Genomic DNA, 26,856 nt, shown 5'->3' with positions numbered 1-26,856 from the left:
CAAAAAACCATCATGTTTATCTCGGGGGAACGTTGGCAGCCAAAACATGTTACAAAGGGGAGAGTTTGCAAAACAGCGCTGTTGCCTCTAAACCCATCGTATTTCCTGGACAGAAAAAAAATGAAGTGTTGTTTTGGTTGTTGCGGGTTTTCATCCTTGTGACAAATTCCTTGCAGACCCTGGCACGCTCCCCATGCTGCCTGCCAGGGCTGTGCTTGCTCAGTGAGGAACATTTCAGGCTCCCCTGGTCCCCAGGGTGTCAGCTGTCAGTGGCCCCTGTCTCCTTTGTGGGGCTGCCTGCTGTGATCTGCTGGGGAACTGCAGTGGTTACAATGGTACCCTCCATTTCAGATCTACAGTATGCTTGGGTATAGAATGGTGGCTAGGCAGTTACCTTTAATAAAAAGCCAATTACCATATAATGTAAATGGAAGTATGCATTTGGAATAACCAAAATGGTAAAACACCATGATTATTTCTTACAGAAGACAGAGGTAAAGAAATGCATGGGGAACTCCACTTACTGGTACTAAGAGTTAATCTGCTTCCCTGCCCCAGTATTCATCTGATGACTTGTAGATGTTCTCCTGACACACCTTGCCAAGGAATCTGCCTGCCCTGGGTTTAGGGTTGCATCAGTCAGAGCTACTGATGGTGCTGGAGGGAGGTCGCTGGCTTTTTCAGTTGTCTCCTTCTCGGAGTCCTCAAGGGAATCTAAACAGAGTAAACATCATTCCCTTATCCCTCTCCTCATCCCTGCTCTAAAAAATGTAAACAAAATGAACCCCTAATTGCTGAGCTACATGCCATGTGTTCATGTCTTAGCACTCATGCAACTGCAGGTGCAGTCTGACATTAAAAGTGGTTGTAGCTCAGAAATAAACACTTTGGCAGGGCTGTGCCAGATCGGTGAGATGACCTGCCTTGCTCTGCAGTGCACAGCACAGCACAAAGTGAGCAGCAGCTCAGCCCCTCTGGCCACCGCCTGGCTTCCCCATGCTCAAAGCGCTGCCAGCACTCTCTGGCCAGTTCATAGCTCCTTATCTCTTTGATGTGGGTGGTGTTTCAGTTTAAAATGCCTCCACCTACCCTTGTATTTTATGTGACTGATTTAACATAGTGTCATTACTGGTACACTTGATAAAAGCACTTAACCAGCTTCTATACCCGCAAATCATTGCTGGCTCCAGGCTGTGGCCAGATAGCCTGATAATAAGGTACTTTAATCAGCAGATCTGGGACATCTTCTAGGACTGTTGTAGCATTCATCCTTAGCAATTGAAGCATTGCTGCTGTGAATGCAGACAACATAAGAGGGCTGAGAGAGGTTCCTGCGAGGACAGCAGCACCCAAACCAGCAAGTTGGTGGCAGATGCCAAACAGGCATCTGTGTTTCACACTGGTCAAAGCAAGTGTTTCTTACTGTGTTCATGTCCATAATGAGACGGATCTAATCACACCAGGGCCTCGCTTGCCTGAAGAAGGTAATGCTCTGAGTGCAAGTTCAGCCCCAGCTGGGATGAGCCACGTTGCTGACCCGAAACCTTAGCTGTCTCTCACTACACTGTTCTGAAATACAATGTCCCATTCTTTCTTCCCACCCCTCAGGGTTGGTAGAAAGGAGGTGTTTTGAGCAGGGTACCTTGAAGATGACAGACTTGCCTTCTTGCGTAAAATAGGCTCTCTGCTTTTGACCCCAGCCTTTCTCTGCACTAGCTCCTGCGGGGCTAAGTTTCTCCAGAGAGCTAAAGCCTAGATTGTCAGGTAACCTCATGTAGTACATTGGTGACCTCGATGATGCTTTCCACGTACAAACACAATTAATATACCTCTTTCTCAATCACAGAGATATCTCACACTGTCTCCGGAGGATACAGTGGTTTATGTCTCTCACTGAAAAATCTGACAGGAAATGCCAAAAAGAAGAAAAAAAACTAAAATAAAATCCTGGCTGCTGCTTTTAGCACTTGTCTGGCAAACACTGTATTTTATTATTCAGTAAAAAGAAAATTCCATGCTCTCACATGTAGAGGAATCTGCTAATAAAAACAAAGGAGAGTAAAGAAACCACTGGATCTGTCTCACTTTGCAAAGTGAAAAGACATGGAAATCTTTCACAGAGAGCTCTATTGTCCTTCACAAAGGGTTATGTAGCACAGGGGTTAGGGTTTGACACAAGCCCCCTTTCCCATTCAGCTTTTCTCTTTCCTCCCAAAGTTGTATTAGCAGGTTTAATATGAGCTGTAACTTCTTCCTGCAAACCTCGTATCACATTGTAGTTAAGTGGCATGCCAATAAAGCCACAAGATACGATGAAGGATTTTATGAAGTACAAATGAGATACGCAAATGGTGGGATGATAGTGGACAGCCAGCAGCAAACTATTTCACAAGACAGAGGGAGCTGTGAAAGCAGAGCAGGTGGTCTGGGAAAGGAAATCATTGTAGATCTGTGTAGGAAAGCACAGAGAAAATATACGAGGGCATCAGGTAGTTGCTGTTGGAAAGGGTCTGCAGCAAAGCGTGAAGGACTGGATGTTTGGTGCTGGAGCGAATAAGAGAGGTGGTCAAGGCTGTATGCTGTACTCTTCACGGTGTCTTAGGTCTGGAGTACTGCCAGTGCTTCCATAACTGGTGCTTGGGAAGCACCAGCAGTCTTTTTCCAAGGAAAAAAGATTAAAATAGCTGTGTATTTCTGGTCAGAAAATTCACTCCAGATACACCTCCCTCTCGTTCTGTCTGCTCCTTGGGGTTTTTTTTTTGAAATATCAGAACTGTGTTTGAAAACAGAAAGTTGTTAAATTGCTTAGTTGCTTGTGTTAGGACTAGTTCCTGCTCCAGCCCTCTCTGCACTGTGCTGATATATTGTTGTCTTCTGTGCTCAACAGGTACCTCTGTCCCAGATTGCTTTCAGTGCTACTGCACCTCCTCCTCAGATCCTGTACAATCCTGCCCAGCAGATCCTGACGTACGCTGGTTTCTGTCCTTCTGCAGCAGCTATATCTACATATCCATCCTACCCACTGCCTCTTCAGGTACAGTACAAAATGGCACCCTTCTTACTCCATCAGAAAAGCATAAGCTGCTACTCAGTACAAACTCTGAGGTGGTAGATCTTGTCCTTGCCTCATTTCAAACTTTCAGGAGCCATGATGATCCACACCAGTGAATTGTTAGCAAGTTCCTGGCATGGGTTTGGCCCAGACCATTTAACAGTCTCCCAGCAACACACAAGAAGGGGTCAGAAGATGGCAAAAGCAATGGACCATTCCTAGTAGACAGTGTGCATACAGACTGTGTGGTAACAGGTGGTAACAGGAATGCATTTGACAAGGATTTAACCAGTATTTCTTTTGTTTACTATGGCATGTGCTAACAAAAACCCAGCATACTGTTTTCATGGTAAAAGTTCAGTTGTAGGGATGCGATATGTATTGTGCCAGTTGGCTTCACAGCCAGAGAACAGTCCTTGGCATGTCTTACTTATTAACATAAATGGGGCCAGACGCTTTTGGAGCCCATGGGCTGAGAGGAAAAATAGAACACTTCTTTTTGTTTGCTTTCAGTTAAAAGCTGTGCTGTTCCACAGAGTTCAGTTAGCACGTAGCCAAGAGCAGAGAGAAAAGGGGATAGGAACAAATGAAAGAAAACAATTAAGTTGAAAAGATGCATATAAGTAGTCATGAGGATAGACTGTAACTGTTCAGCCCTGTGTCCACTGAGGAACTGAAATGTTTCCAGTATCACATTTACCCCAAATTTTTAACTGCATTCCAAAGTAAACACAGGTTTTCACCTAGATTTCTACTTATCCTAAAAGCTGTGTTCAGCTGTTTTTTCTTACCTTCAAAACATTCAAAGGCAGGCACCACCAGCTGTCCCTATGCCAGGAGAGGTTAGTAAGAAGCACTGGACTCCAGAAGGGAATGCATTTAATCCTTTTTGTGGGGTGGGGAGAAGGAGGGAGCAATCTGCCTGCCTGTATGTATGAGCTCATTACATTGTAGTTCGGAGAGAAATAATTTCTGCATCAGTATATAAGTTAAAAAAATCAAAATAAACTTACTCAGAGCCAGAAATGGTGAATGTTAGAAGTAGGCCTGATGAGGAACAGCCAGAACCTTAATCACCATCTGCTTCCATTACTTGCAAGCTGAGTGCTCCAAACAGTGCCCAGCTCCTAGATTCAGGTCTTCGTAAGCCCTACTCAGCTGGTCCTAGTCCTTAAGGCAACTACAGGCCCTAGGACTTGAATTCATTTGTCTTTTGGCATGTAGGCATCTAGTGATGCCTGATAATGAGATCAGGTAATTACCTGATTTGTGAGTTAATGAAGTAAAGCTGTCAGCAATTAATTACCAACTAACAACTGGAGTTTGAACCTTTCCCTCAACCAGAGGAAATCTACAGCCATAGTTCCTCCTCCTGGGGATACATCTGGCCTCAGATTAGTCTGGCATGCAACACACCTAGCGCGAGTGCTGCTCTGCTTGCAAGGGCTGAAGCCCCATTAGCTCAAAGGCTATAAATTGAGTTCACCTGTGGCTCCCACATTGCGCAGATTATTCCAGGTCCTCTGCTGAATCCAGTATCTCACTGAATAAACGTTTGCTGGACAGGAAAAGTCTTTTAAAAAATCACAACCTGAACTGGTGGTAAATGCTCCTCCATTCACCTCATGCTTCCTTGTCTACAAGCAGAAATCAGTCAAGTTTGGAAAAGAAAGGGTGATAACAGGAATGCATTTGACAAGGATTTAACTAGCATTTCTTTCGTTTACCATGGCATGTGCTAACAAAATCATTCATCCCTTACTAGTGCAGTTCAGTCACTACTAGTCTTGGTAACAGGCTTGCCAACTGGTCAGGTAAATGATTAGCTGTGCAGGGACTGGTAGTGATGACAGCAGTAAGGGTTGTGCCAGTCATTCCTGCCAGAGAACTCAGTACAGAAGCTATTCCAGGCAGACAGATGGAAACAGTGGCTGCAGTTTGATGGAGCAGGGAAGCAACCACTCCAAAATAAATAAATAAATTAAAAAACAAAACAAAACAAAACAAAACAAAAAGACAACCCTCCCAAAAATGCAACAACTGGAGCTAATCTAGCTACTGGGTTTGTCCGTGTATCTGCACTGCCTCCTAGAGAGTTAAAGGGCACAATCAGCCTTCCTGTCAGGACATCCCCATTTTCACTCACCAACCACCCTATGGTATAAATGCAGGACAGCATTCTCCTCTCCTGCTCACCTGGAGCCCAATGAAGAAACCGTGCACCATGGCATAACGTCTGCTGGCCCTGGGCAGCTTTGAGATGCCATTGTCCAAGTGCTAACCCTTATACTGGCTTCTAGGTGGTGATTATTAACTTTTATATTTATTTTTTTTTTAGCAGCAGGGAGCGTTTCCCTGGATTTTTCATTTCCCTGAAAAAGATCCATGACTGCTATTGGTTTGGTTTGGTTTTTTAAATTCTGGGCACTTTAGGCCTGAACCTGAGGAAAGCTGACCATAGCTCTTCTGGTGAAGCCCATGGACTGGCATGTGCTGGCATACGAGAGGAAGAGCGAAATCCTGACCCTCTTGAAATCAATGACAAAATTTGGTTTAAAGTAGTGTTAGGTTTTTATCCAGAACATTAGTCCCAACGTGCATCCTTTTGTTTTAACAAACTGCTTATTCCTGAACATAGGCTGCTTCCTAAGCTCTATTTTCCACGACTCTTTCAGCCAAAGCAAAAGACCTACAGGGAGACCCACCTCTAAAATTTTCTTTTACAAGGAGTCTGCATTTGGCACAGGAACAAGACCTTGCTTTTATGCAAGCATTATAGCTGAGATTAATTACCTCTGAGATAATTGAAATTTCACAGGGATGCCTGAAGACAAGCAGCTACATGTAACCTAATCAGCCAGTCAGGTGCAGTGCCTCACCCAGGAAGCCAGAGCATCTTTTCCTGCAGAAATTCCTGTTCTGCTCTAGTGCCTAGCTGTATGTGCAATGCCTGTTAAAGAAGACTTGGGTTACAGATGGAATCTGTGTTTCACTCGACACCGTCGTTGCTATACTTAAGCTATACTTTGAAACTGAAGTGAGTGTTGTGCTGCAGTGCATTTAATCATGGGGCTTATTATATAACACTTACATGGCAAACTCTTCACACAGAGCTGCAAACGGGGACGGGGTTGTAATCCTTTACTGAAGAAGGTGTTTTTCTTTGTCTATATGCAGCCCGCCAGTAATTTTCCAGGAACATCATCTACTGACATTTCGTTATCAGAAGAAACTCAGCCTCCATCTCAGTCCAGCTCCAGCTATGGTCTTCCCCCCAATGCTCCAGCCCTCTATACACCGACTTACTTGGTGCCTGGAGAAAAGCCTCCACCATATGCACCATAGAATAAAGAATTTATTTTAGGTAGCTGGTAGGCTTTTATCTGATTTTTAAGAAACTTCTGGAAACTCTGCTGTACAGGCACTTGACCTCCCAAGGAACCCACTGCAGAGTGTGCTAACAGCCACTCTGCTTTTACCCACATCTCACCGTGAGCAGAGCAGAAACCTAAGGGCAGGAACATCACAGCGGGGTGACCAGTCACCACCCAGTTTGCCTGCAGTCAAACGCAGTGTTGCTTCCTGGCATGAAATGTTTCCTTCTCAGTACACTGCAGAATAACTTCAAGAGGAGTAATGAAGATGCTCTCTGGATACACATTCTGCTTTCGTAAACCAATATAGAGAGGTTTAGCCTGTGTTGTCTGAGTGGGTAGTCAGGTGCTCTCTGAGGCAATCATTTCAAATAGGAAGAGACCAGTTTTTTTGTTTGCTTGTAGTATTTATTTAATAAGCCTTTTTGGTGAAAGTGTTGTACTAATAAAGAAGTGTGGCAATTATTTTCCAATAAAATTGACTGTGTATATTTATATTGAACCTAAGACTGTGTATATTTGTAAGGACAGGAAAACAAGAGAGGAAAAAGTACCAAATAGTTTCAAGTTTCAGACAGAAAGAACTTTGGGCCAGTCCAGCTGCATAGTAAAAGGTCATGTCAGAGTGCTAAAGGTGCAGTTTCCAGAGAGTTATTTTAAGCTGCTCGTTAGTGTTTGATTTAATTCCTTTCTAGTCAAAATAGGAACCAAACCAACTCTATGTTAAACCTCAGTTATTTATTTTTAAATGGATCAAGACCTGATCCAGGTGTTTTACAATGACTGAAACAGAACATATGGAGGGTCAGAATTTCTTCCTCTTTTTTTAACATTTTCTCCTATAGTGTAGAGGCAAAACCACACTGACGCGGCTAAGCAGCAATACCTGTGGCAGTGCCATTGACAGAACAAAGTCGTGTCCCTGCTGCATGCACCCTGCCCCCTCACTGTGCATCACGTTAGCTGGGATCCCTCTTAGCTCACAGCTGCCATGTTTTGGGGCAAGAGTGGCTACACCAGCAGGAAAACCCATCAGACTGCTGCATCTCTTCCCTGCATTTTGCTCCTGCAGGAAGGGTGGTGGTGCTGCTTGCTATATAGCTCTTACAGTCTAGACAACAATGAAGCCATAGAAATTTCCTGAATGACGAAAGAGCAGAGCAGGGAAAGAAAGTTATTTCTCATTAACTTCCTAAGCGTCTGCTTCATATTATGAAAATATTAAAAACCCCTATATAAACAAAACCAGCTTACTTAAGAGTTTCTTTTGAGAAGAAGTGACACCATCAGACCAGCTGAAAGTAGAACTAAGAGTGATCATCCTTCAACATAATACTTTCCACCTTTCAAGGAATTTCTGTTATGTGCTGTACCTCTACGTATAGCAAGCAGATTCAGTACTAATACACATGAGGTTAGAGGTTAATTTATACGGACCATAAAAGCCATATTTTATTCAATTAAGAAGGTTTTTCTGAGATGCACAATTTTAGGCCAGTGGTATTAATTAACATCAGGGCCAACGTGCCTTACGTGTACTGTTGACAAAGGTGAGTTACATGAACCTGGTTGAGAGGGACAGAAGTCAGAAAGGAGACCATTATTTTTCTTTTTTCTTTTAAACATCACTTTAACACATCCGAAATGCTCAGTCCTTATGCAAATGCATGCTGTGAAGAGCACAGTCACCCTGGCCTTTATGTAATTGGAACTACACGGTTTACTTGCTATGAATGTTAACAGGGGAACCACCTGGGTTCATTTTGGTGTCTCAAAGCCCAGAACATACTTGCTCCCTTTGAGCTTGAGCACCTAGCCTGGTAACAGAACACAAAGGACACCAATGTTTGCCTTGGGTTGGAGTACTGTGACTGAGAAGGAACAAAGGAATGCTTATCACTTTCTTCTTTTCAATGGTCTATAGAAGCAGCTACCTCTTGTTCCAGCGTGGTCTACAGTAGAGTATCAAAAACAATCCAGCTTGACGCAAAATAATATCCCTTTTCTGTTATTGTCCAGATTTATAAATTCTGGCTTTCTCTTATAAACCACATTTTGGGTCAGGGTACATTCTGGTCTATGCAAATTATCTTCACATACATGCATATAAATACAAAGTCCTGGAGAAATTTTTGCTCTGAATTTGATTGATTTAGAAAATGGAGTTACAGTCTTATTCACATCTGAAACTGCAAAGTACCATACTCTACCACAGTATTCATGTTTCCAGGATCCAGAATAATTCTGGCCTCATAAATAGTACCGCTAACACAAAGGTCAGACATGTTTGTGATTCATTTATGCCACATGGTAGGTTTTTTTGGGAACTACCTCAGAAATCAGACAAAATTATCAGCCACAAGACTACTTTGCTAACATGCTTCCTTTGAAAAGAACAAAGTGAAGCAGGGTTTGTTTCATTTACTTGCTTTAAAAAATAGGCGTCTTCTAAGTTTGTACTGTTTTCTTTAGAGCTACTCCAAGTTAAAAAGGTGGAAGATTGTCATCGTGTAACCCCAGCCAGCAGCTCAGGTCCACACAGCCACTTGCTCACTACCCTCTGCTGGAATGAGGGGAGAAACAGAAAAGTGAGAAAACTCAGGGGTTGAGATAAAGACAGTTTAATAGGGAAAGCTGAAGTCGTGCATGTTAACAAAGCAAAACAAGGAATTAATTCACTATTGCCCATCAGCAGGCAGGGGTTCAGCCATCTCCAGGACAGGGCTCTATTCCATGTGACAGTTACTTGGGAAGACAAACACAATCATCCCAAACATCCTCCTTCCTTCCTTTTCCCAGCTGTATATGCTGAGCATGATGCCATGTGGTCTGGGATATCCCTCTGGTCAGTTGGGGTCAGCTGTCCCTGCTGTGTCCCCTCCTAACTTCTTGTGCACCCCCAGCCTGCTCACTGGTGTGGTGAGAGGCAGAAAAGGCTTCGACTCTGTGCAAGCACTGCTCAGCAGTAACTGAAACATCCCTGTGTTACCAACACTGTTTACAAAATACAGCCCCGTACTAGCTACTATGAAGAAAATTAACACTATCTCAGGGAAAACCAGCACAGGGATATATTTTGGTAAAGGACTAAAATAACCATAGAAAAACACATTGAAAACAAAACACTGCAGTGTGGAAGTGCTATTGACCACAGTATCTTCAGGATTCCCAGCTCTCACTGAAGATGCTAAACTAATGCTGCTTGGGTTCTCCATCATATTACAAGTGATCAAGAGCCATCAACTCCAAAAGAAAGCACTCTTGGGAATAATGTGGTTTCCCTTGCTCAATTATAAAAAAGCAAAAACATAGAACTACTTAGAATCATGGGTTAGGGTTGGAAAGGATCTTAAGATCAACTAGTTCCAACCCCCCTGCCACAGGCAGGGACACCTCACACTAAACCATGTCACCCAAGGCTACGTCCAACCTGGCCTTGAGCACCGCCAGGGATGGAGCATTCACAGCTTCCTTGGGCAACGCATTCCAGTGCCTCACCACCCTCACAGGAAAGAACTTCTTCCTTATATCCAATCTAAACTTCCCCTGTTTAAGTTTTAACCCATTACCCCTTGTCCTATCACTACAGTCCCTAATGAAGAGTCCCTCCCCAGCATCCTTACAGGCCCCCTTCAGATACTGGAAGGCTGCTATGAGGTCTCCACGCAGCCTTCTCTTCTCCAGGCTGAACAGCCCCAACTTCCTCAGCCTGTCTTCATACGGGAGGTGCTCCAGTCCCCTGATCATCCTCGTGGCCCTCCTCTGGACTTGTTCCAACAGTTCCATGTCCTTTTTATGTTGAGGACACCAGAACTGCACACAATACTCCAGGTGAGGTCTCATGAGAGTAGAGGCGCAGGATCACAGGAAGTTACTACTGTCTAGTGAGCAACTACCCTTTCAAACTTGCATCTGGTCACACCTGAGTGTAAAGAGTCTTTTGACATGTCTTTCTGTAAGTGTAAACAAGTTGAAAGTGATGAAGCTCTGATCTTTTCTGCCTTACTGCATTACTGCTGACAGATTTGCTTACAATACAGAGTTATGATGTCATGCTGGCTAATGGCTAATAGAGTACCATCCTCTTCTCTGGTAAATAAAGCAGGGATCCTTATCAGGAATATGTTTGGAATAGTCTTCCCCCTCTTCCATCCTTTCCTCTGGGACACATATGCCCATAGCTCGGTCACGGATGATGTCACACATTTGAATTATTAAGGTAATCTGTCATCTCTGTATTTGATGAGGCAGAACATGATGTAGATGACCAGGAAAAATTTATAAAGGACCTTGTAGAATTAGACCTTTTCTGTGTTAACCCTCTGAAGCATAGGATAAACTTATTGACCCAGTATTCGAATTCCCAACACAGCATATGCCCATCTGTCTCAGCTCATTGATCTGATGCAAAACAAGGACCAAACAAAGCAAGACTTGAGGGACTCAAAGCAGGCTTGGCAAATCTTACCCCAGATTCACAAGGATAGCTTCAAATGTGAATGCACTTTATGACTCTACAACCTCTCCTGAGTAAACCCCCACGCATATTCTCACCACACGGCATTCTGGCCTGGCTAACTCTAACTCTCACGCTCTCAAGCCTCTCTGCTCCCACTAGGTTCACAGTGAACGAGCCAACCTAAAAATTGAGCAGCAAAAATATGTCATCACCAGATAATATTCTCCAATTCTTGACACCTCATCATTCGTTTCAGCAGTTATTGACACAAAAGCCATATGGCTTTCAACTTATTGAATCTTTTCTACTAATTGTTTCCTGATGGCACAACTCTGTTTTCCATTTTCTGTTGACCAAGAGTTTTTCTATAGGTCACAACTGGGTCTTCTATCTGTGGTACTAGAAAGAGGCAGTAAGCAATATAGCCTCTTTTTTGCTCAATAAGCAAAATAGCAATAAGAACAGCAGCAACCATTTGCTCTCCAGCCCAGAAGATACCTAATACTGACAATAAACACAAAAAGACCCCACCTCCAAACAAAACCCCAAACCAATGTAACATAACCAACCACCCAGTGTAATCTCCACATCAGACATAGCCTGAGTCATTATGTCCAAATAACAGAATACAGAATAATCTCAGTACAGATATATTAAAAACTTGTATGCAAATATTTTATTCTCTCATATTTTGCAAATCAGAAAGCAGTGTTTGTTAATAAAAAATAATACAGAATTATTATTTTTCTTCCAGTCCACACTCATATATTACCAGGTTTTCCACATCACAGATAAAACTGTCTCTTACAGACTAAAGATAACATTCACTTTCTGTATATTCTGTACTTTTGACTTATTTAACATTAGTCTTCTGAACTATTTACAAATATATTACAACCTTTAAACCTCAAAGCAGAGTATTTCAATAATCAACCTGACACAAGGATCAGTAGCTCCTACATAACTTCAGTGTTTAAGAGAAACTATACACGCAGTGCGGTAGGTCAGAATAATTTATATCTTTAAAAAAAAAGAAAAGCATTGAAAGTTTCTGAATATAAAACCTTCTCATTGTAGTGGTACCTACTGACCCGCCTCGACTGGAGGACAGGAATGTGAGGTGATGTCACTGTGCTTGTAGAGAGCCTCGTCTAAGTCCAGTGCCTTGTTGCTCAGCTTGATGGTCATGCAGCCGTGGTAGGATGCGGTGACTGGAGTGGAAGTGACAGGAACATCTGTGTGAAAGGGAAGACACACATCTCTGATGGCTGCTTTTGAATAAATACCTGCCTACCTATGCACAGATGACTGTCACTTGAATGGTTTCAAGCTCTCCTCCACTCTGGGATTTCTACCTTCCTCCCGTCCCTCTCACTAAAAGGCAAGAGCACATTACCAGACGTGTGGAAATGTCATCTGCTCTCGTGCTCAAAAGCCCTTCTCCCAGGCTGAAGTCTTCCTCAGCTGCTCTGTGTCTCTGTAAGTCCTCTAGTCCTGATAAAACTATGTGCTGCACTGCAGCAAGGCTTCACTCCAGTGGTGCACTGTGTTCACGACACTTTCTGTCTCAATGTTTCTCCCCCCTCCATCTCTGGGTCCTTTTCTTTGTCATCAGTGCAGTTGTTATATATTCCCCTAATCCTCTCTCTATCTCTCCAAAAAATTATTGGAAGAACTTCATGACAGGAAGTCTTTTCCTATACACAGCCTCTACCACTCAGCAGACTCTACTGTGATTATGCTACGTATCAGCACAAGGAGGTTGCTGGCATTCATCAGAAAGGTGCTGGAATACATCAGCTGAGATGGTAAGACTAATGAGACTAATTTTGCTAAGAAGATCCACTAGTGACATACTTTTAATCAGTTTACCAAAGGCAGAAAAACAAATAGGAAGGAAGACATTAAATACAATCCAACAGACTAGAGGAAATTAGTAAATCTTATTACCAACTCCTGTAATGTCATATTCACATTGAATTTAAAGAAACAAAAAACCCCACACAGTAACATAGTAACATGAAAATTTACATACACTATGTCCTCTACCCTTTCCCAGAGGTTATTAGTTTATTTACAACCCAAACCTGACCCAATCAAGCTGGTTGTGCAATGGAAACCAATGAACGTCTCAAAGATTATTTAACTTCACAGTGATGCAGGTAGCTAAGTAAACTGCTTATCTTTACCCTGAGGAAAGGACAACTGGAACAATAGATTGTCCTATTGACCTGAGATTATGTGCAATTTAAAGGGCTCTGCTGCAAGACATGCAGGGCCAAGTTTGAAGCTGATGTGATCAAACACAGCTCAGGCAGACTCTAGGACTAAGTGAAAGAAATTTGCGTGGGATCCATAAGCCACAAATACTACACATGTTCCAGCTTGATGGCTGAAAAGTACTACTGCTTGGTAGCTGCTTAACCTAGTCATTTCAGCCATTTCTTATCCCTCCCCTTTTATCAAATTTCATCTGTGAAGTCTTCTTAAAAGAAGGGGCCATCTCTGTTGGAGTACTCACATGAATGTAAACTGAATTTTGACTCAGAAGAAGTAGAAGTGTTGGCTTGAACACTCATCTAAGGAATCATGCAGATTGCTGTTACATGTGTGGGCTTTCAGAAGGATATGTAAGATACTACCAAAAATAATTAAAAGAAAAAAGACTCAGAAGCCTTTTTTACAGGTTCCTTCCCCAGTGGTATAAATATTACCTGGAAAAATACCTATGCATCATATAAATTATAAATTTAGCTTTTACCAGAACTGAAAATAAAACAGAAAAGGTAATAAATGCCTATACATTCCCTCTTCTCTCTTAAAACTCTAAATGATTTCTTCCACATCTGCAGTATTACCTGTACTTAAGATGGGACACAGTCTATTTTTCTTTATTTGTGGCAAATGGAATAAAGACATGAAGTGTGACCACTATAGTTTGTTTTTGCCACAGGGTACAGAAGCAGGAAAAAGCCAAAACAGACGTAATGTTTTCAAAATCTCAGTAAGCCAAACTCACTTAGATTTGACCATTTGGTATAGTTATTTAACCCAGAGTGATGACTCCAACCAAAGTGCTGAAATATTTATTCGTTTGGCAAATTACAATGTTTCTTGATGCAAGTGCTGGGCTCCTCTCAATGATAAAATCAGACCACAGGCAGAAATTCCTGTTGCTGAGCAGAACAGTTTGAAAGGGGGCAGTAGCTAAGCCTACAGAAGTCAGCTATGATATCTTGCACCTAGTTCTGGCTAATTAAAACCTGTGCTTCACCCAGCATAGACTGAGCCAACCACAGAGAACTTGGAATAGTGATAGAGTGGGATTGTCTTCTGAGCTGTGAAAGTATCTGCTGTGCATGTGAGAGCTATTTGAAAGCAAGCAGGTGACCTCTCTTGCTTGTGCAATGGCCAGCTCAGACAATTCAATCTGACATAGGAAAATGCCACATTTGGGGATTCAGCCTTGCTCCTGCCAGTGTGTGAACATCCCAGAGTGTGTGGCCTCCCCCTTTGAGGTGTGACTAGATGCCACTTACATTATTGGCATGAATGCTCTGTAAACTCTTGTTCATGGTGGGAAAGTCATGCTATGGCACCTCAGCCACCCTTTTCCAGCCTGGCTGCTTCAGTGCCTACCAAGAGACCAACACTGCTGCCTCTCCCTTGCTTGGGCAAGTAGGGGCAAGATTTTGCTTAGCTGCTTTCAACAAAATAAGATGTACTGCTTTTCATCTGAGACGCAAGTGTTCCCGTAATTGCATTTCTCAGCAGCAGGGACTGATAAACCAGTTCACCCAGAAGAAGAAACAAACCCCCACACTTGGCCAAAATTCATGATTCAGATGAAAGATTGATCTTCCAGCTCCAGAACAGAAGAGCAAACGGACCTCTCACAAGAAGCCCTGTTGCTGCTGAAAAGCCAGCAAAGCTATAAATGGTGGTAGCCCTTTGGTTGTGGCTCTACATACCCTCTCATGAGAGGAAATCTGTTAATTGTGCAGTGCTGTGATCAGTTCAAACAAAACATCAGCCAGGGAGAATCACCACACTGGGCTTCCCCAGTTCCACTCAAAACAATGTGAGGTCCTAGTACTCCCCACAGGGAGCACTCACACATGTTCATTACATTACTGAAGCACTGCAGGAGCCTGTGATCTAGCTCCTATGAGTTTTATCAGGTCTAGGATAATGAACCTGCTTACAACTATTCTTCATATAAACTATTCCTATTGCTGACCAAGCAAAACCTCCTGCTCCTGTTTTGGCTCCGTATGTCCACAGAAGGACACCCTCATTCAAGGAAAAAAGATAATTGCCAAGTGCACCTTTGCATCTGTTAAGAACACGTGCCTGAATTGCAAAGCCTGCTCAAGCAGAAACAGAGAAAGATGCTCCACGCTTGAATGAATCGAGACAGTTTTCCTCACTGCCAGCTCAGCAAGGTGGGTTGGGAGTTTGTAATCCATGCTACAAAATTGGATGCTCACCTGGCAGTCCTCCCAAGTACGTCTTCACCGTTGATTGCAAAGAGTTCTCCAAGATGGATAGACTATCCTCTAACTCAGAGATGCTTAGTTCACCCTCTCCTGCTATCCCGTCTACCCTCAGGGATAAGTGATCTTTCTTGACGAAGATGTCCACAGAGTGTTCCTTTTTATCACAAAGATTTATTGCCAGTCTGGACACAACTGTATTCTCCAAGGCCACAATGATATACTGGACAGCAGGGAAAAGAAAGAAAAAGAAGCAGTGAGCAGAAATATACCTAGCCATGCATATCCAAGACCAGGATGGCCCCACTGTGGCCTTGTTTACAAAGATTTTGCAGAGGCACTAGAGAGTTAGTGTTACTAATATTACTGATTGTGTTCTGAACTCATTCGTATAGATGAAAAAAAACAGTGTTCCAGTGGGACTGTTAAGACATAACCAACTGTCTTCTCAGAAAGAATTCTTAGTGGGTCTTACAAGTTGCTATATTGCACTGGAACCAAATACACTAGAGCTGCTGTACTACAAATGAAAAGTAGGCTCATGGGTTTTAGTGAACTTATTTCTGGTTTAGACTTGTCTAATGCCAGAATCTAGCCCTTTATTATGAATACCATTAAATCAGTAGCTTCAGCACTCCATTGTGGAGGATTGGCTTGTCGAAAAAAGGTCAAAGGTCATGCTCCCATCAACGAGCTGAAACAAGACATCTGTGTAGAAGATGGTGCAAACCTCTCACGCCAGATAATGAGGAAATGAAGGACACCGGCAAACAGCAACATACTATGACCAATCACAGCCAAGGCCACTAAGTGATAAGTGCATGAGAAGGAGGATGGTGGGGGGGTGCACGGTGTAGCTGCAAAAATGTAGAAGCTATAAACCAATGATCTTGTAACATGTAAAAGCTATAAGCCAATGATCTCTCTGTAACCAAACTATAAACATGCAAGCAAGGTATATAAGTATCGATCTGCTTAGCAATAAACGAGACTTGTCGGTCATCATCTGATGAGCTCGTCTCCCGGCGATTCCCACACTCCATCTTAACTGGCCTTTCACAGCACCTGGAGTGACACCTAAAGCCTGTCTCTTGGAAATTTTGGGACTGTTACTGGTTTTGGAGCTCTGGATGAGCTCCAGAGAATGGAATTTCTATGCTTATGGCATTAAACAGCTCTGTGCCAGAAAAACATAACAAAATATGCCTGCATGCAAGAGACTAGTTCCACCCAAGAGACCTAGACCACATTTGCAACTGACAGCTGTTTTTCGAAAATGACTTTCGATTCCCAGGATGCAACAAGGAACCCTCTCTAGAAAAATGCTTACGTCTGTACCTGTTGTTTCAGTTTCTTTGTGGAGTGATAGTCAACCAGAGACAGCGATAAGGGGACAGACGCTTCTTCTGTAACAAGAGCGAACAGCACACCGGTGTCTGTTGCTGGTTGAATCACAGCATTTACTTCTATTTCCCAACTTGTCTTGGTTTCATTTCCTGAAATAGGTTGCACTGCAGAAAAAGAAATGTGTAGCATGACAAACACAGGACAAGTCAAATGGTTAGGGTGTGCAGTTTCTGCTTGGAGAGGAGGATAGATGGATGAGAGTATGGAGGGATGGCCACATTTATTTTACTTTAAAAAAAAAAATAAACAAAAAAAATTCCAAAGCACCTGAACATAAAATGAGAGAAGAAAATGGCATCGGTTTCCTCTTGTTACGTTCTGCATTCTGCTACCTTTCAGAATGTCAAAAGACAAGGTTAAGCTTTTTTAATATAACAAGAGATTCAAAATCCTGTGGCTGTCAATCCAACACATCCAAAAACATGCTAAAAGACAGGGCACCCAATTTTTTAATTGTTCTTGACTGTCCAAACATCACTGAGGGATCTAAGTACAAATCTCACACAGAGGAAACAAAGTGAAAAAGGACATAGGCCCACTACACTGATCACCTATCTAATCAGTTCCTGATCACCAACCTCTCAGAGGCACGGGATGTCTTATCTCACCTGCTGAACTCTGAATTAAACTCTCTGGCACCCTTCTTGCTGCTGCAGTGCCCTTGTAATTTTAAAGGTGGTGCTCACTACAAAGAAAGATTTCAATCCTGCCTCTGCAACCTCCCTTCATTGGAGTATTAGCTTTGCTCATTCACCACATCTTGAAATACAAAACAATAAGTTCTTTATAAAGCTTACCATTACAAAGCCCCAAATAGAGGTTTGTTGTTTGTAAAAACGAAAATATGAAAATGCAGGTGCAGAGGCCTCATTTCTGCCGAGTGCTGTCATCTGCACTTTAGATGCTGCCTTGTCTGTACTTTGTAGCTTTTGAATCCACATGTTAAATGAGATGACAAACACCCGATACTCCCTAATTTACAACGGCACAGCAGAAAAATCCACATCATGATGCACAGAAGGCTTCTGCACAGGAGAATTTACATGCCAAACTAAAATAGATGGTTGCCATTTGTACGGGTTTCAAAACACTGACAGCTGATTGCACATATAAACAGACAGAATAATCTAGAACAAAGAAAAGGTGCCTTTCAGAGTGCTTTCTGAGTATGGCCAAGTTTGGTTTAAAACTTGTTATTACTATATCTAGGCCAATTTTATTCAGCTTGTATCAGAGATATGCTTAGCATTTTCCCCAGGTGTAACTAATACCACCCAATGATTAAAAGTGAATCCAATCTTAGACATTTTGCTACAGGCAATAATGATTTTCTGTCCATCAGAAATTCAAGATACAGCACGACAACTTGCAGCCCTCCCTATTTAGCAGAAAATAGTCAATAAGGCTGGAACCACCTGCACTGCTGACAGAGAAGTGAAGGCCCTAATGTTAAGAAGGAGCTGGAACTGGCCTGAATGCATTGAAATGCAATGAAATGCATTACTGGAGCTACACAGAGAGAACCTAATCCATGCTAGGCATATTCGTACTGGCTCTAGCCATCATTCGTAGGTCGTCCTTTGCTATGAACTACAAGTTTAGCTATTACTCTCCATCCACAGCTGCCAGTCTTTTCTGCATTGATCAACACTGGCATACATGTAAGTTTTAAGCTACTTATTAGCCAAGTATGGTTAATGGCAGAACAACAGGTCAGAAATAAAAATGCAACGTACTTACCGTAAGTAAGATTAAATACAGCAAAACCTCGGCCAGGATAGAAAGACCCTCGTCCTGCTACAGAAAAGCACTGCATCTTTTCATTCATCTTTATGGTCTCTAGGATAGTGAAGTCCTCCCCATTCAGCCAGTTCCATGCCTGCATGCAACCATCCAGCCGAGGGTTTATCTAGGAAGACAAAGCAGTATACCATACCTCAAACTACTGTTCATTGAAGAATAAGTGATTTTGGGTGCAGAGGAATACTGAACAGCAGAAATCATTTTGATGTGTTATGCTCATGCATAACAACTGGAGGCAATCCCAATCCTGCAAACCCAAGCAAGTAAGTGGTCAGCATTTCCCAGGAAACTCCCCTGAGCTCAGCTTGTCTCCACAGGTCAGAAGGGCACTAGCTAATGCAGGTGCTGATTTCATTGTACTGGTTCTGCTAGCTCCTCTATGTGATGCACATCATTAGGGTGATTTACTTCTAAAACTCTGTGGCCAAAGCTATGTAACTCCCATAATTCTGCATTGCAAATGCTGGAGGCTAACTTGAAGTTAAAAACCCCAGTCCTTTGTGTCACTGCAAACAGCCTTCATGACACACAAGATGCTGGACCTGATCACAGCATAAATTGTTGGCTTCTGGCTCTAAGGGAGGGGTGCTTGAGCCATAAGACATGCACAGCACTCCGTACTCACTTGTTCCTTACAGCTTCTAGTTATGTTATCCTGTACCAAATGCCAGCATTAAAATGTGAGACAGTATGTAAAGAGAAGGCTCCTTTCAAAGCATCTAAATCAGGACCATTACTGCCAATTAACTGAAGCAGAGAGAGAAGTAAGGGCATGAGCCAGGATAAAAACCTCAGGAGTTTTTGGCTCTCAATCCCATATGCAGACCACACCCCAATTTTAATGGTTCAGACAAGCAGTGGCCCTGAATGACTTCTTATGAGGAACAGGAGCCTTCCTCAGCTGCTGCATTCCCAGTCACAGAGCCGCAAGCTTGTCACCTCATTTAGAAATAATGAGATGCCAATTTGGGTTTCAAGGTGCCAACTCTGTGTGCGGTGGACATTCAAAACAGCATGAGCAGCAGCTATTTCAGAAACACAGCAATCATCCAATCTCACCCAAAGAGCGCCTTAGCTTTTATTCATATGCCCTGTCTACTTGAATTAGGAGGAAATAAAAAAAATAGGCTTCTGTTTCTCCTTGGGTCTCACTAAACTGAAACAGCAAATGCAAGCAGCAAACTTGCGATACAGTATACGTGAAGCACAAACGTTGATCACAACGCAGAAAGTGCTCCAGCGTTGTTTCCAGACTTGGTGGGTACAGTGGTACCCTCACAAAGCTGTGTGTCCACTGACCACCCCAGCACCACTCAGGGTCTCCAAGCCAACATGAACACTGGTAATTTTGTCATGTGCTCCAGTTTTGTACGTCCTAATTCTGCAGGCAAAGGGTGAGACACATCTCACCCAAACTTAATCAAAAAACAGGAGTCTCACCTTTGCTACTGCCTTAGGCTCCCTCTATAGTCAATGGAGACAAAGCTGTATCCAGAAGGTGATAATTCCACCTGTTTCAGGGCAGGCTGAACTGCTCTCAGAAAGGACCTACATTACCCCAAAAGAAGATGAAATCAAGCCCTCCAGGCACGCAAAAGAAGTGTTATACTTACCGGTAGAATGAGGTCCTTTGTTTTGAAAGGAATGCCTCCTACTGTCAAATTCAGCTGATACAGCCCTTTTTCTAGAGTAAACAGATCCCCTGAGACAGCTATTTTCATAACTGCATCCCTGTTGACCTTTATAACCAAACTCCTTTCGAGTTCTTCAACAGAGATCTGAAAAGGTAAAATTGTAAATAGAGTAATTCAGTATAAAAAGAATTTAATATCTGCAGCCTCAGCTAAAGGACAGACACCACCAGTGAAATCCCCAAGATGGAGAAATATTTTCTGTCCCCAAGCCTCTTTGTCTACCTTTTAAGTTACATCCCACATTGATCAGTAAATCTTTACTCTAGAAAGCTGCCTGGAGTTGCTGTAATGGTGAAGACAGCCCAGATACTTCAAAACAGCCACACAAAAATATGAGAGGATTAACTACATGACGTTTGGAGGCTGCTTTACACAAAATGCAAATGCAAGAAAGAGTTATTAATGAGAATCTTCTTATTGCAAATGCACGTGAAAGGAAAAGCTGGAAAGACAGGTATCTTTTATTGGATCAGTGGAAGATAATGCAGAAGCCTTCCAGCCACAGTCTTTGAATATTAACCTCTGAAAAAAGAATGACAGAAGATGTCATTTTTGAGAGGGCAATAAAAACGTGTAATTGGCAATAATTTTTCTCCCGAAAGGCCACTGTAAGTTTTAGTTCCCTGTCTCTAAGAGCTACTTCCAGGAAGGTCCCATCACCACTGACATTTCAAAAAAGAAAAAATCATCATTTTAATTATGACCAGGCTGCACAGAGAAGCACTATATGGCAGCCGGCTCTGCAACGGGTGAGGAGGTGAAGCACAAAGCTGACATACAGCAAGATGCTGAACAGCAGCATGGATTCGCCTGCCTTGGGACCTGGGTCCTGCTACTGATAGGGTGTTCTGTGGCTCTAGCAGAAGACAACCCCTTTCTTCCTGTAGAGAAGAAAGGAGTGCACCTCTGCTGTAACAATCTTCAGCACAGCACTCTCTCCCACTTACTCACTCTTCACCTGTACAGCTCTGTTCCCTGGGGCACCCAGATGCTGCCTCCATCAGTGAGCCACTGTATGGAACCAAGTACCTACTTGAGTGGCTGTTTAGATTTGTTCTTCCCTCTCTCTGCTAGTAGGCCATGTTATGAGCGTGTCTTTCTCTTTGCATTTTGAGAGCAGCTGTCCCCAAACTGTTTCTATCAATCAGCCATGCTGAGCTCTCACCCTGTGGCTGTAACAAAGGATGGCAGGGTTGAGCAGGTTGATACCTGGACGCTCTGTCTGGACTGCAGTAACGAAGATTAAGTGAATTTGGTAATTGAAAAGGTTATTCAAACTGTCAAACATTTTCTTCTCCTGTGGATTCTAGTACCGTCTGGTTTACATTGCTAAAACACTGTTTACACCTGGCATGTTGCACTCTGCTGTATCCTACAGGACACGAATTTACTTGTCTGAAGCTTGCTTGTTTTAAGTGGCAACTACACCTCCTGACTGCGTTCCATAGAGTCACACAGGCCAGTCTCAAACAGGCTTTTTTGGGCATTGGCAGGCTGTAATGTCCACTCAGTGGGTGGGAACAGAAGACCACAAGCCCTGGCAGCCACAGCCCAGCTACACTGGCTATCTCACTCGGATGTCTCTCGTTGGTGGCACTGTCACCACTGCCCTCAGGCACTGGGGTATGGAGTTCCACAAGGAGCTGGCACTGACCATCTCCCTGCTCCTAGCACAGATCTTGGGCAGCAGTGGAGCAAACAGGAATGGGGAAAAGCTGGCTGCAGCAATGCCCATACTGTGCTTCTCTGTGAAGAAATCCTGCAACTTTCAGGGCCACCAGAATTCACTAAAATTTTATTAGATTTTCTAGAAAGTAGTAACATGGAAATTTTAACAAATTAGGCCAAGCTCTTAGCTGCTTCTGATCATCAATATAAACAAACCCAAACCAGTGGAAACTTCCACAGGAGAAGGGGTTAAACCCTACAGAAACTCTTAACTCATTCCAGTTTAGGAAACTGCATTCTGTCTGCTTCACACTGCCCTCTGGCAGTTTCAGCTTCGGTTCCTTATACTCAATTATATTTAATTGCTGGTGCACCACCATCACCTACAAACCAAAAGGGGAAGCAGTTCGGTAGTTAACAGGTTGCTCTAATTCCCTCCTTTTGTTGTAAGGAGAAGCCTGCCACAGCGTGCTTGGGGAAATCCATGCAAGTTCTTGTAGCTAAGGGTTCCCATATGGTTAGCCATAAGGGCGGTCAGCTTTGTCTTTCGGGTTCATGCCCTGGATAACTCATAGCACACAGCCAGCCTGTCTGCTCCTTACTGAAAGGCAAGTGGGAAGCACTGAAAAGGGATGGGACTACTGGCAGCCACAGGGTTAATCCCAAGTATGAATCTGCTGCTGATTGCTTAACCTTCAATTCTGACATTTAGCAGTGCAGGTAAATTACTATTTTTGCCAACCATACTGTCCTCAGAGCAGTGCTAAACTAACCATTGAAAATAAGACAAAATGATGACTTTTTTGGAAAGGCAAAACAAACAGAAGGCCACCGCTGCACTCTCTGCAATTATGAGTTTATATGTACCACTTCACCCAGCTGGACTACACACAAATAACTACATTAGAAGTTTTTCCCAAGACTTTCTTGTTTCTGTTTTCAATGCTGGGAATAATCATTTTAAAATAGATTAGGAAGGATCAACATCAGAGAGAATACCAAGGTAGAAATATTGGCCTGAAGTTTTGCAAATGCCTTCATCTTTCTATAAAAGTATGCAACTTTTGCTCAAGAGACCGAAAAACGTACACTGCTGGTGTTTCTTCTCATGTTTTGCTTTTAGATAGCTATTGTTTTTTCATCTGCTGAAAGTTAAATTGTAAAATTACTATTTTCTCACAACTGTTGTAAAGTTGTCCGAAATATCCAAACTCCATTGTTCCAGGTCTAATCAAAACTAAGTCCTTAATCCTGTGCATACTGAAGTCCAGACTAAAATTCACAAACTGTGTTTGAGTCTGGATTGTGACCTCTAAAGGTTCTTGAGGTTGTGCTTCATGGAAGGTGAGGCTGAAAAGTATGCACAAGTCTATAGCGAAAATGAGATGTGTGGCTACATGTTTTATGAAAGGAGATAGGTAAAAAAAAGAGCAACCCCTGGCCACAGGATTTCCCAAATTAAAAGCCATACTGAACAGAGGAAAAAGGAAACATGAGGGAGGGGGCAAAATGGAGACTGGTGGATCGCTCAGCCATATAGATTAAATGGCATTTAGAGACAGGGGTGACCTTAGGTGTTAAGCAGAAGGAAACAAAGTACCTGCAGGACAGAGTCAAGGGATAAGAAACTAGAACAGAGAAAGGAGAAATCACCCCAACAAGAGAGAAAGCACCCCAGCAACGTAAGCAGCATCCCAAGTCTCTGAGGTGACTCAACCATGAATGAAGTCAAGAGATTAAAGACTCCTTCCTCCTGCTGCATTCTTCTGTGGGTAAATCCTTCTACCTTTGGCCAGTATCAGACACAGCATTAACAGCATTAACTCAGAGCGCAGTGCTGCAGCAACTCAGCCGGCCAATTTCTTGGTTATAGAATCATAGAATAGTTAGGGTTGGAAAGGACCTCAAGATCATCTAGTTCCAACCCCCCTGCCATGGGCAGGGACACCTCACACTAAACCATCCCACCCAAGGCTTCATCCAACCTGGCCTTGAACAGCGCCGGGGATGGAGCACTCACAACCTCCCTGGGCAACCCATTCCAGTGTCTCACCACCCTAACAGGAAAGAATTTCCTCCTTATATCCAATCTAAACTTACCTAGGGATAAAAGCCCTGATACTGATGGCTGACAGGAGACCAATAATTCTTGCCTAAAAATTATACTTTTATCATACTGCCTTCTCTCCCTGCAAGAGAGCAAGCACAGCCTTCATTTACCCCATTACTCCTATGCATTTGAACATTTTTTGCATGGCTTGATTAAGAAAAAACACATTTCAGCTGTCTCCTTAAAACTAACATTGGAAAGTTTGTAATTACATCATAATGAGGTCTGGCACTTAGCAAGCATGTTATGCTCCATGTTAAATGGTTTACCTTGGTAACGACTGTTTTTTGTGACTCCCAAGTCACCCCAGTGTCATCAATGCTGCTTTTCACAATTTTCATCTCCATCCTCTCTGTGCAGGCAATGAGAATTGCCATATTTCAAATCAGCAGAACAAATCTTACAACAAATTTAGTAAGAAGTGGCTTGAGGCTATTCCTACCTGTAAAGATCCAGCATGTCATACATTTTATCTGCAGCTTTGCTGTATCTTTATAGCTCTCTGTTTGGAATCTAAATTTGTTTCACTGACAGCAAAGGAACTGAATTAAACATCACCTCGTTTCTTGAAAACATTACCAAATGTCAGTAGTTGACAGTGAATTCGCTCAAGGACTTCTTTACTTATTCATTAGAAACAAAATTTCCCCACCTTGCTCTTTTTCTTAATGCATAATTCTGATTTTTTTATACTTTTTTTTTTTTACACAGAAAATTCTTCAGTTACCAGTATCTGTATTTGTCTCTCATGTGAGTTTACTCAGAATTTCCCACCCATTCCCCAAGATGCACATCAGTTTAAAAGTCAAAATATCTAATCTAATTAAGTAAAACAAATGAAAGGAAAAGGCAGAACTGAAGAGGCATATATAAATTGCTAATATCTACTGTAGTTCATGCTACAGGATGATCTTCATGATCCTGTCACAAATGGTAGCACCCATGATGCTTCCAGAATCACCAGGAAATGTTCTGCGAGAGTGTCAAAGAGCATGAATCCTTACAAGCTCCAAGATGCACATCATCATGAGATTGCTTGAATTGTGTTATTAGCAAATAGAGAGGTTCTAATAGACCTCAGATTTCCCTAAGAAGGGAAACAGTCTACTTTGTGTATAAATAAGCCAAAAGACTTTAAAAAAGGATAGGGTAGGTTAAGAGACTTGCCAAGTCTGAGCCCAGCGACTAAACAAACAAACAAATGAATAAACAAAACCAACCACACAAACACCCTTTGAAACTTCCTTAAAATAACAGCTGGAGTTCCTTCCTTCTTACTCTCTTTCAACCCTCACGCAGAGGGCATCTTCTCAAACTCATGTGAAGTCAGCTAAGCACTGCTGCATCTCAAAGGCCCTGTGTCTGCTGTGGTTGTGCAAATTAGTGATACAATCTAGCTTATAATGCATATAAAGTGTAATTCAATTTATTAAGAAAAATATCCCACTCTCACCTTAGAATGTATAATGTACTGGCATGCATTGAATGGATAGGTGGGTTGGAAAATCATCTCCTCAAGAATACACAAAGTCTAGCTGCACTTCACAGAGCCCATTGGGAACAAGCCAAGAAAGGGTAAGATCTCAGCAGTGGTCTGGACTCACCGTTTGCCACATGCCATGGTTGATAACCGGTCCACTGCTGGTCACACGGCCTATCCCATTGTATTTCAGCTGCAGCTCTAGCCGTCCTTTGCGCAAAGCCAACACTACCCATGTGCTGTCTTGATGGCCTCCAGCAAAGAAAAGGATACCTTCAGGATCAAAGGTTCTAAAGTCGAACTCAGCCACAAGTCTGACCGCACAGGTGCCAAGAAATAAATTAGTTATGCAGAGTTCAAAAACCACAAAGTACTTTCCATACAGATAGCATCAACTCTAGCAGTTATAAAGCTCTGTTAAAATACACTAGCTTTTAATGCACTCCTGAAAGACTTAAGTTGTGAAGTCAGGTTTTAAAATAGTGTCAACAATAAAGAATACATTACTATACTTCAGCAATTATCCTAGGAGCTCTGCGGTCAAGGCTGCCTTTCTCAATTACTAGTTTGGATAATGTTTTGCCTTACAGAACTCCATAATCCAAACAAATAATGATGATGACAAGACTAATTGTTACTGTAACAACTTAACTCCATTGCATGCATTAAAGCCAGACGGTGCATTCTAAACTGTCCTCACCTCGTCAGTTGCTTCCTTTTGAAGCGCAGCCTGATGACAGGAGCGCCGCTGAACATCCTCCCCAGGTACATAGATTTAGCGCTTTTTCCAACAGCAAAAGGCACACATGGTATTATGTTCTATAATCAAAACATATTTTTGAGTTTTCTCATCACACAGCAGAATCACAGAGTATGCCTCCTCTTATTTTGTCATGTAGTTGCTATTCACATAGTAGGTTAGGGCATTTTAATGTTTATACTCTCAAAATACAGTTGTTTTCATACTGAGAACATTTCCTCTTTCCTTCCCTCCTCCCTCCTATCTGCCTTGGAGGAATGTTTTCCTGCTGCAAAATGAAATCATACTCATAAGGTACAGCACAAAGTTTCTACTGCAGCATCATGCCCGCCACAAAACATATGCTAAGAACTTGCTGTTGGTTGTTTACTGCAGAAGCAGCCTATGCCACTGAAGCCCATCCACCCCAAATGCCTGGAGGAGAAAAACATTAAGTGCCAAGTGTTGGTCCATAACTTACACCATCCACCCTGAGACCTTCACACTGTCCTACTGGTTCTATATCAGAAAAGCTTGTGCAGCCATAGCCAGAGGGTGGCACAGCTATCACTGG

General features: G+C 42.6%; 2 protein-coding genes across 4 annotated transcripts in view; one reads left to right on the top strand and one right to left on the bottom strand.

Annotated features, from left to right (window-relative positions):
* Window positions 1-6,556, top strand: part of TMEM255B (transmembrane protein 255B) — a 65,329-nt gene extending 58,773 nt beyond the window's left edge. For all 3 annotated transcript variants that reach the window (XM_065675766.1, XM_065675767.1, XM_065675765.1), the window contains 2 exons: window positions 2,888-3,034; window positions 6,230-6,556. In XM_065675766.1, coding sequence (XP_065531838.1) covers window positions 2,888-3,034; window positions 6,230-6,397 — 315 coding nt within the window. In that variant the 3' untranslated portion in view covers window positions 6,398-6,556. The remainder of the gene's footprint in view (window positions 1-2,887; window positions 3,035-6,229) is intronic.
* A 4,978-nt stretch (window positions 6,557-11,534) lies between these two features.
* GAS6 (growth arrest specific 6) overlaps window positions 11,535-26,856 on the bottom strand; it is a 38,960-nt gene continuing 23,638 nt past the window's right edge. The window contains exons 9-15 of the mRNA XM_065677864.1: window positions 26,244-26,362; window positions 25,668-25,857; window positions 20,205-20,369; window positions 18,529-18,697; window positions 16,720-16,892; window positions 15,376-15,604; window positions 11,535-12,120 (exon numbers count right to left, since the gene is read on the bottom strand). Of these exons, the coding sequence (XP_065533936.1) occupies window positions 11,969-12,120; window positions 15,376-15,604; window positions 16,720-16,892; window positions 18,529-18,697; window positions 20,205-20,369; window positions 25,668-25,857; window positions 26,244-26,362 (1,197 nt within the window). The 3' untranslated portion in view covers window positions 11,535-11,968. The remainder of the gene's footprint in view (window positions 12,121-15,375; window positions 15,605-16,719; window positions 16,893-18,528; window positions 18,698-20,204; window positions 20,370-25,667; window positions 25,858-26,243; window positions 26,363-26,856) is intronic.

This window comes from Lathamus discolor, chromosome 4 (assembly GCF_037157495.1).
Source record: "Lathamus discolor isolate bLatDis1 chromosome 4, bLatDis1.hap1, whole genome shotgun sequence".
NCBI lineage: Eukaryota > Metazoa > Chordata > Aves > Psittaciformes > Psittacidae > Lathamus > Lathamus discolor.
The sequence above is the reverse complement of the archived record's forward strand: the minus strand, read 5'-3'. Positions and strand labels throughout refer to the sequence as shown.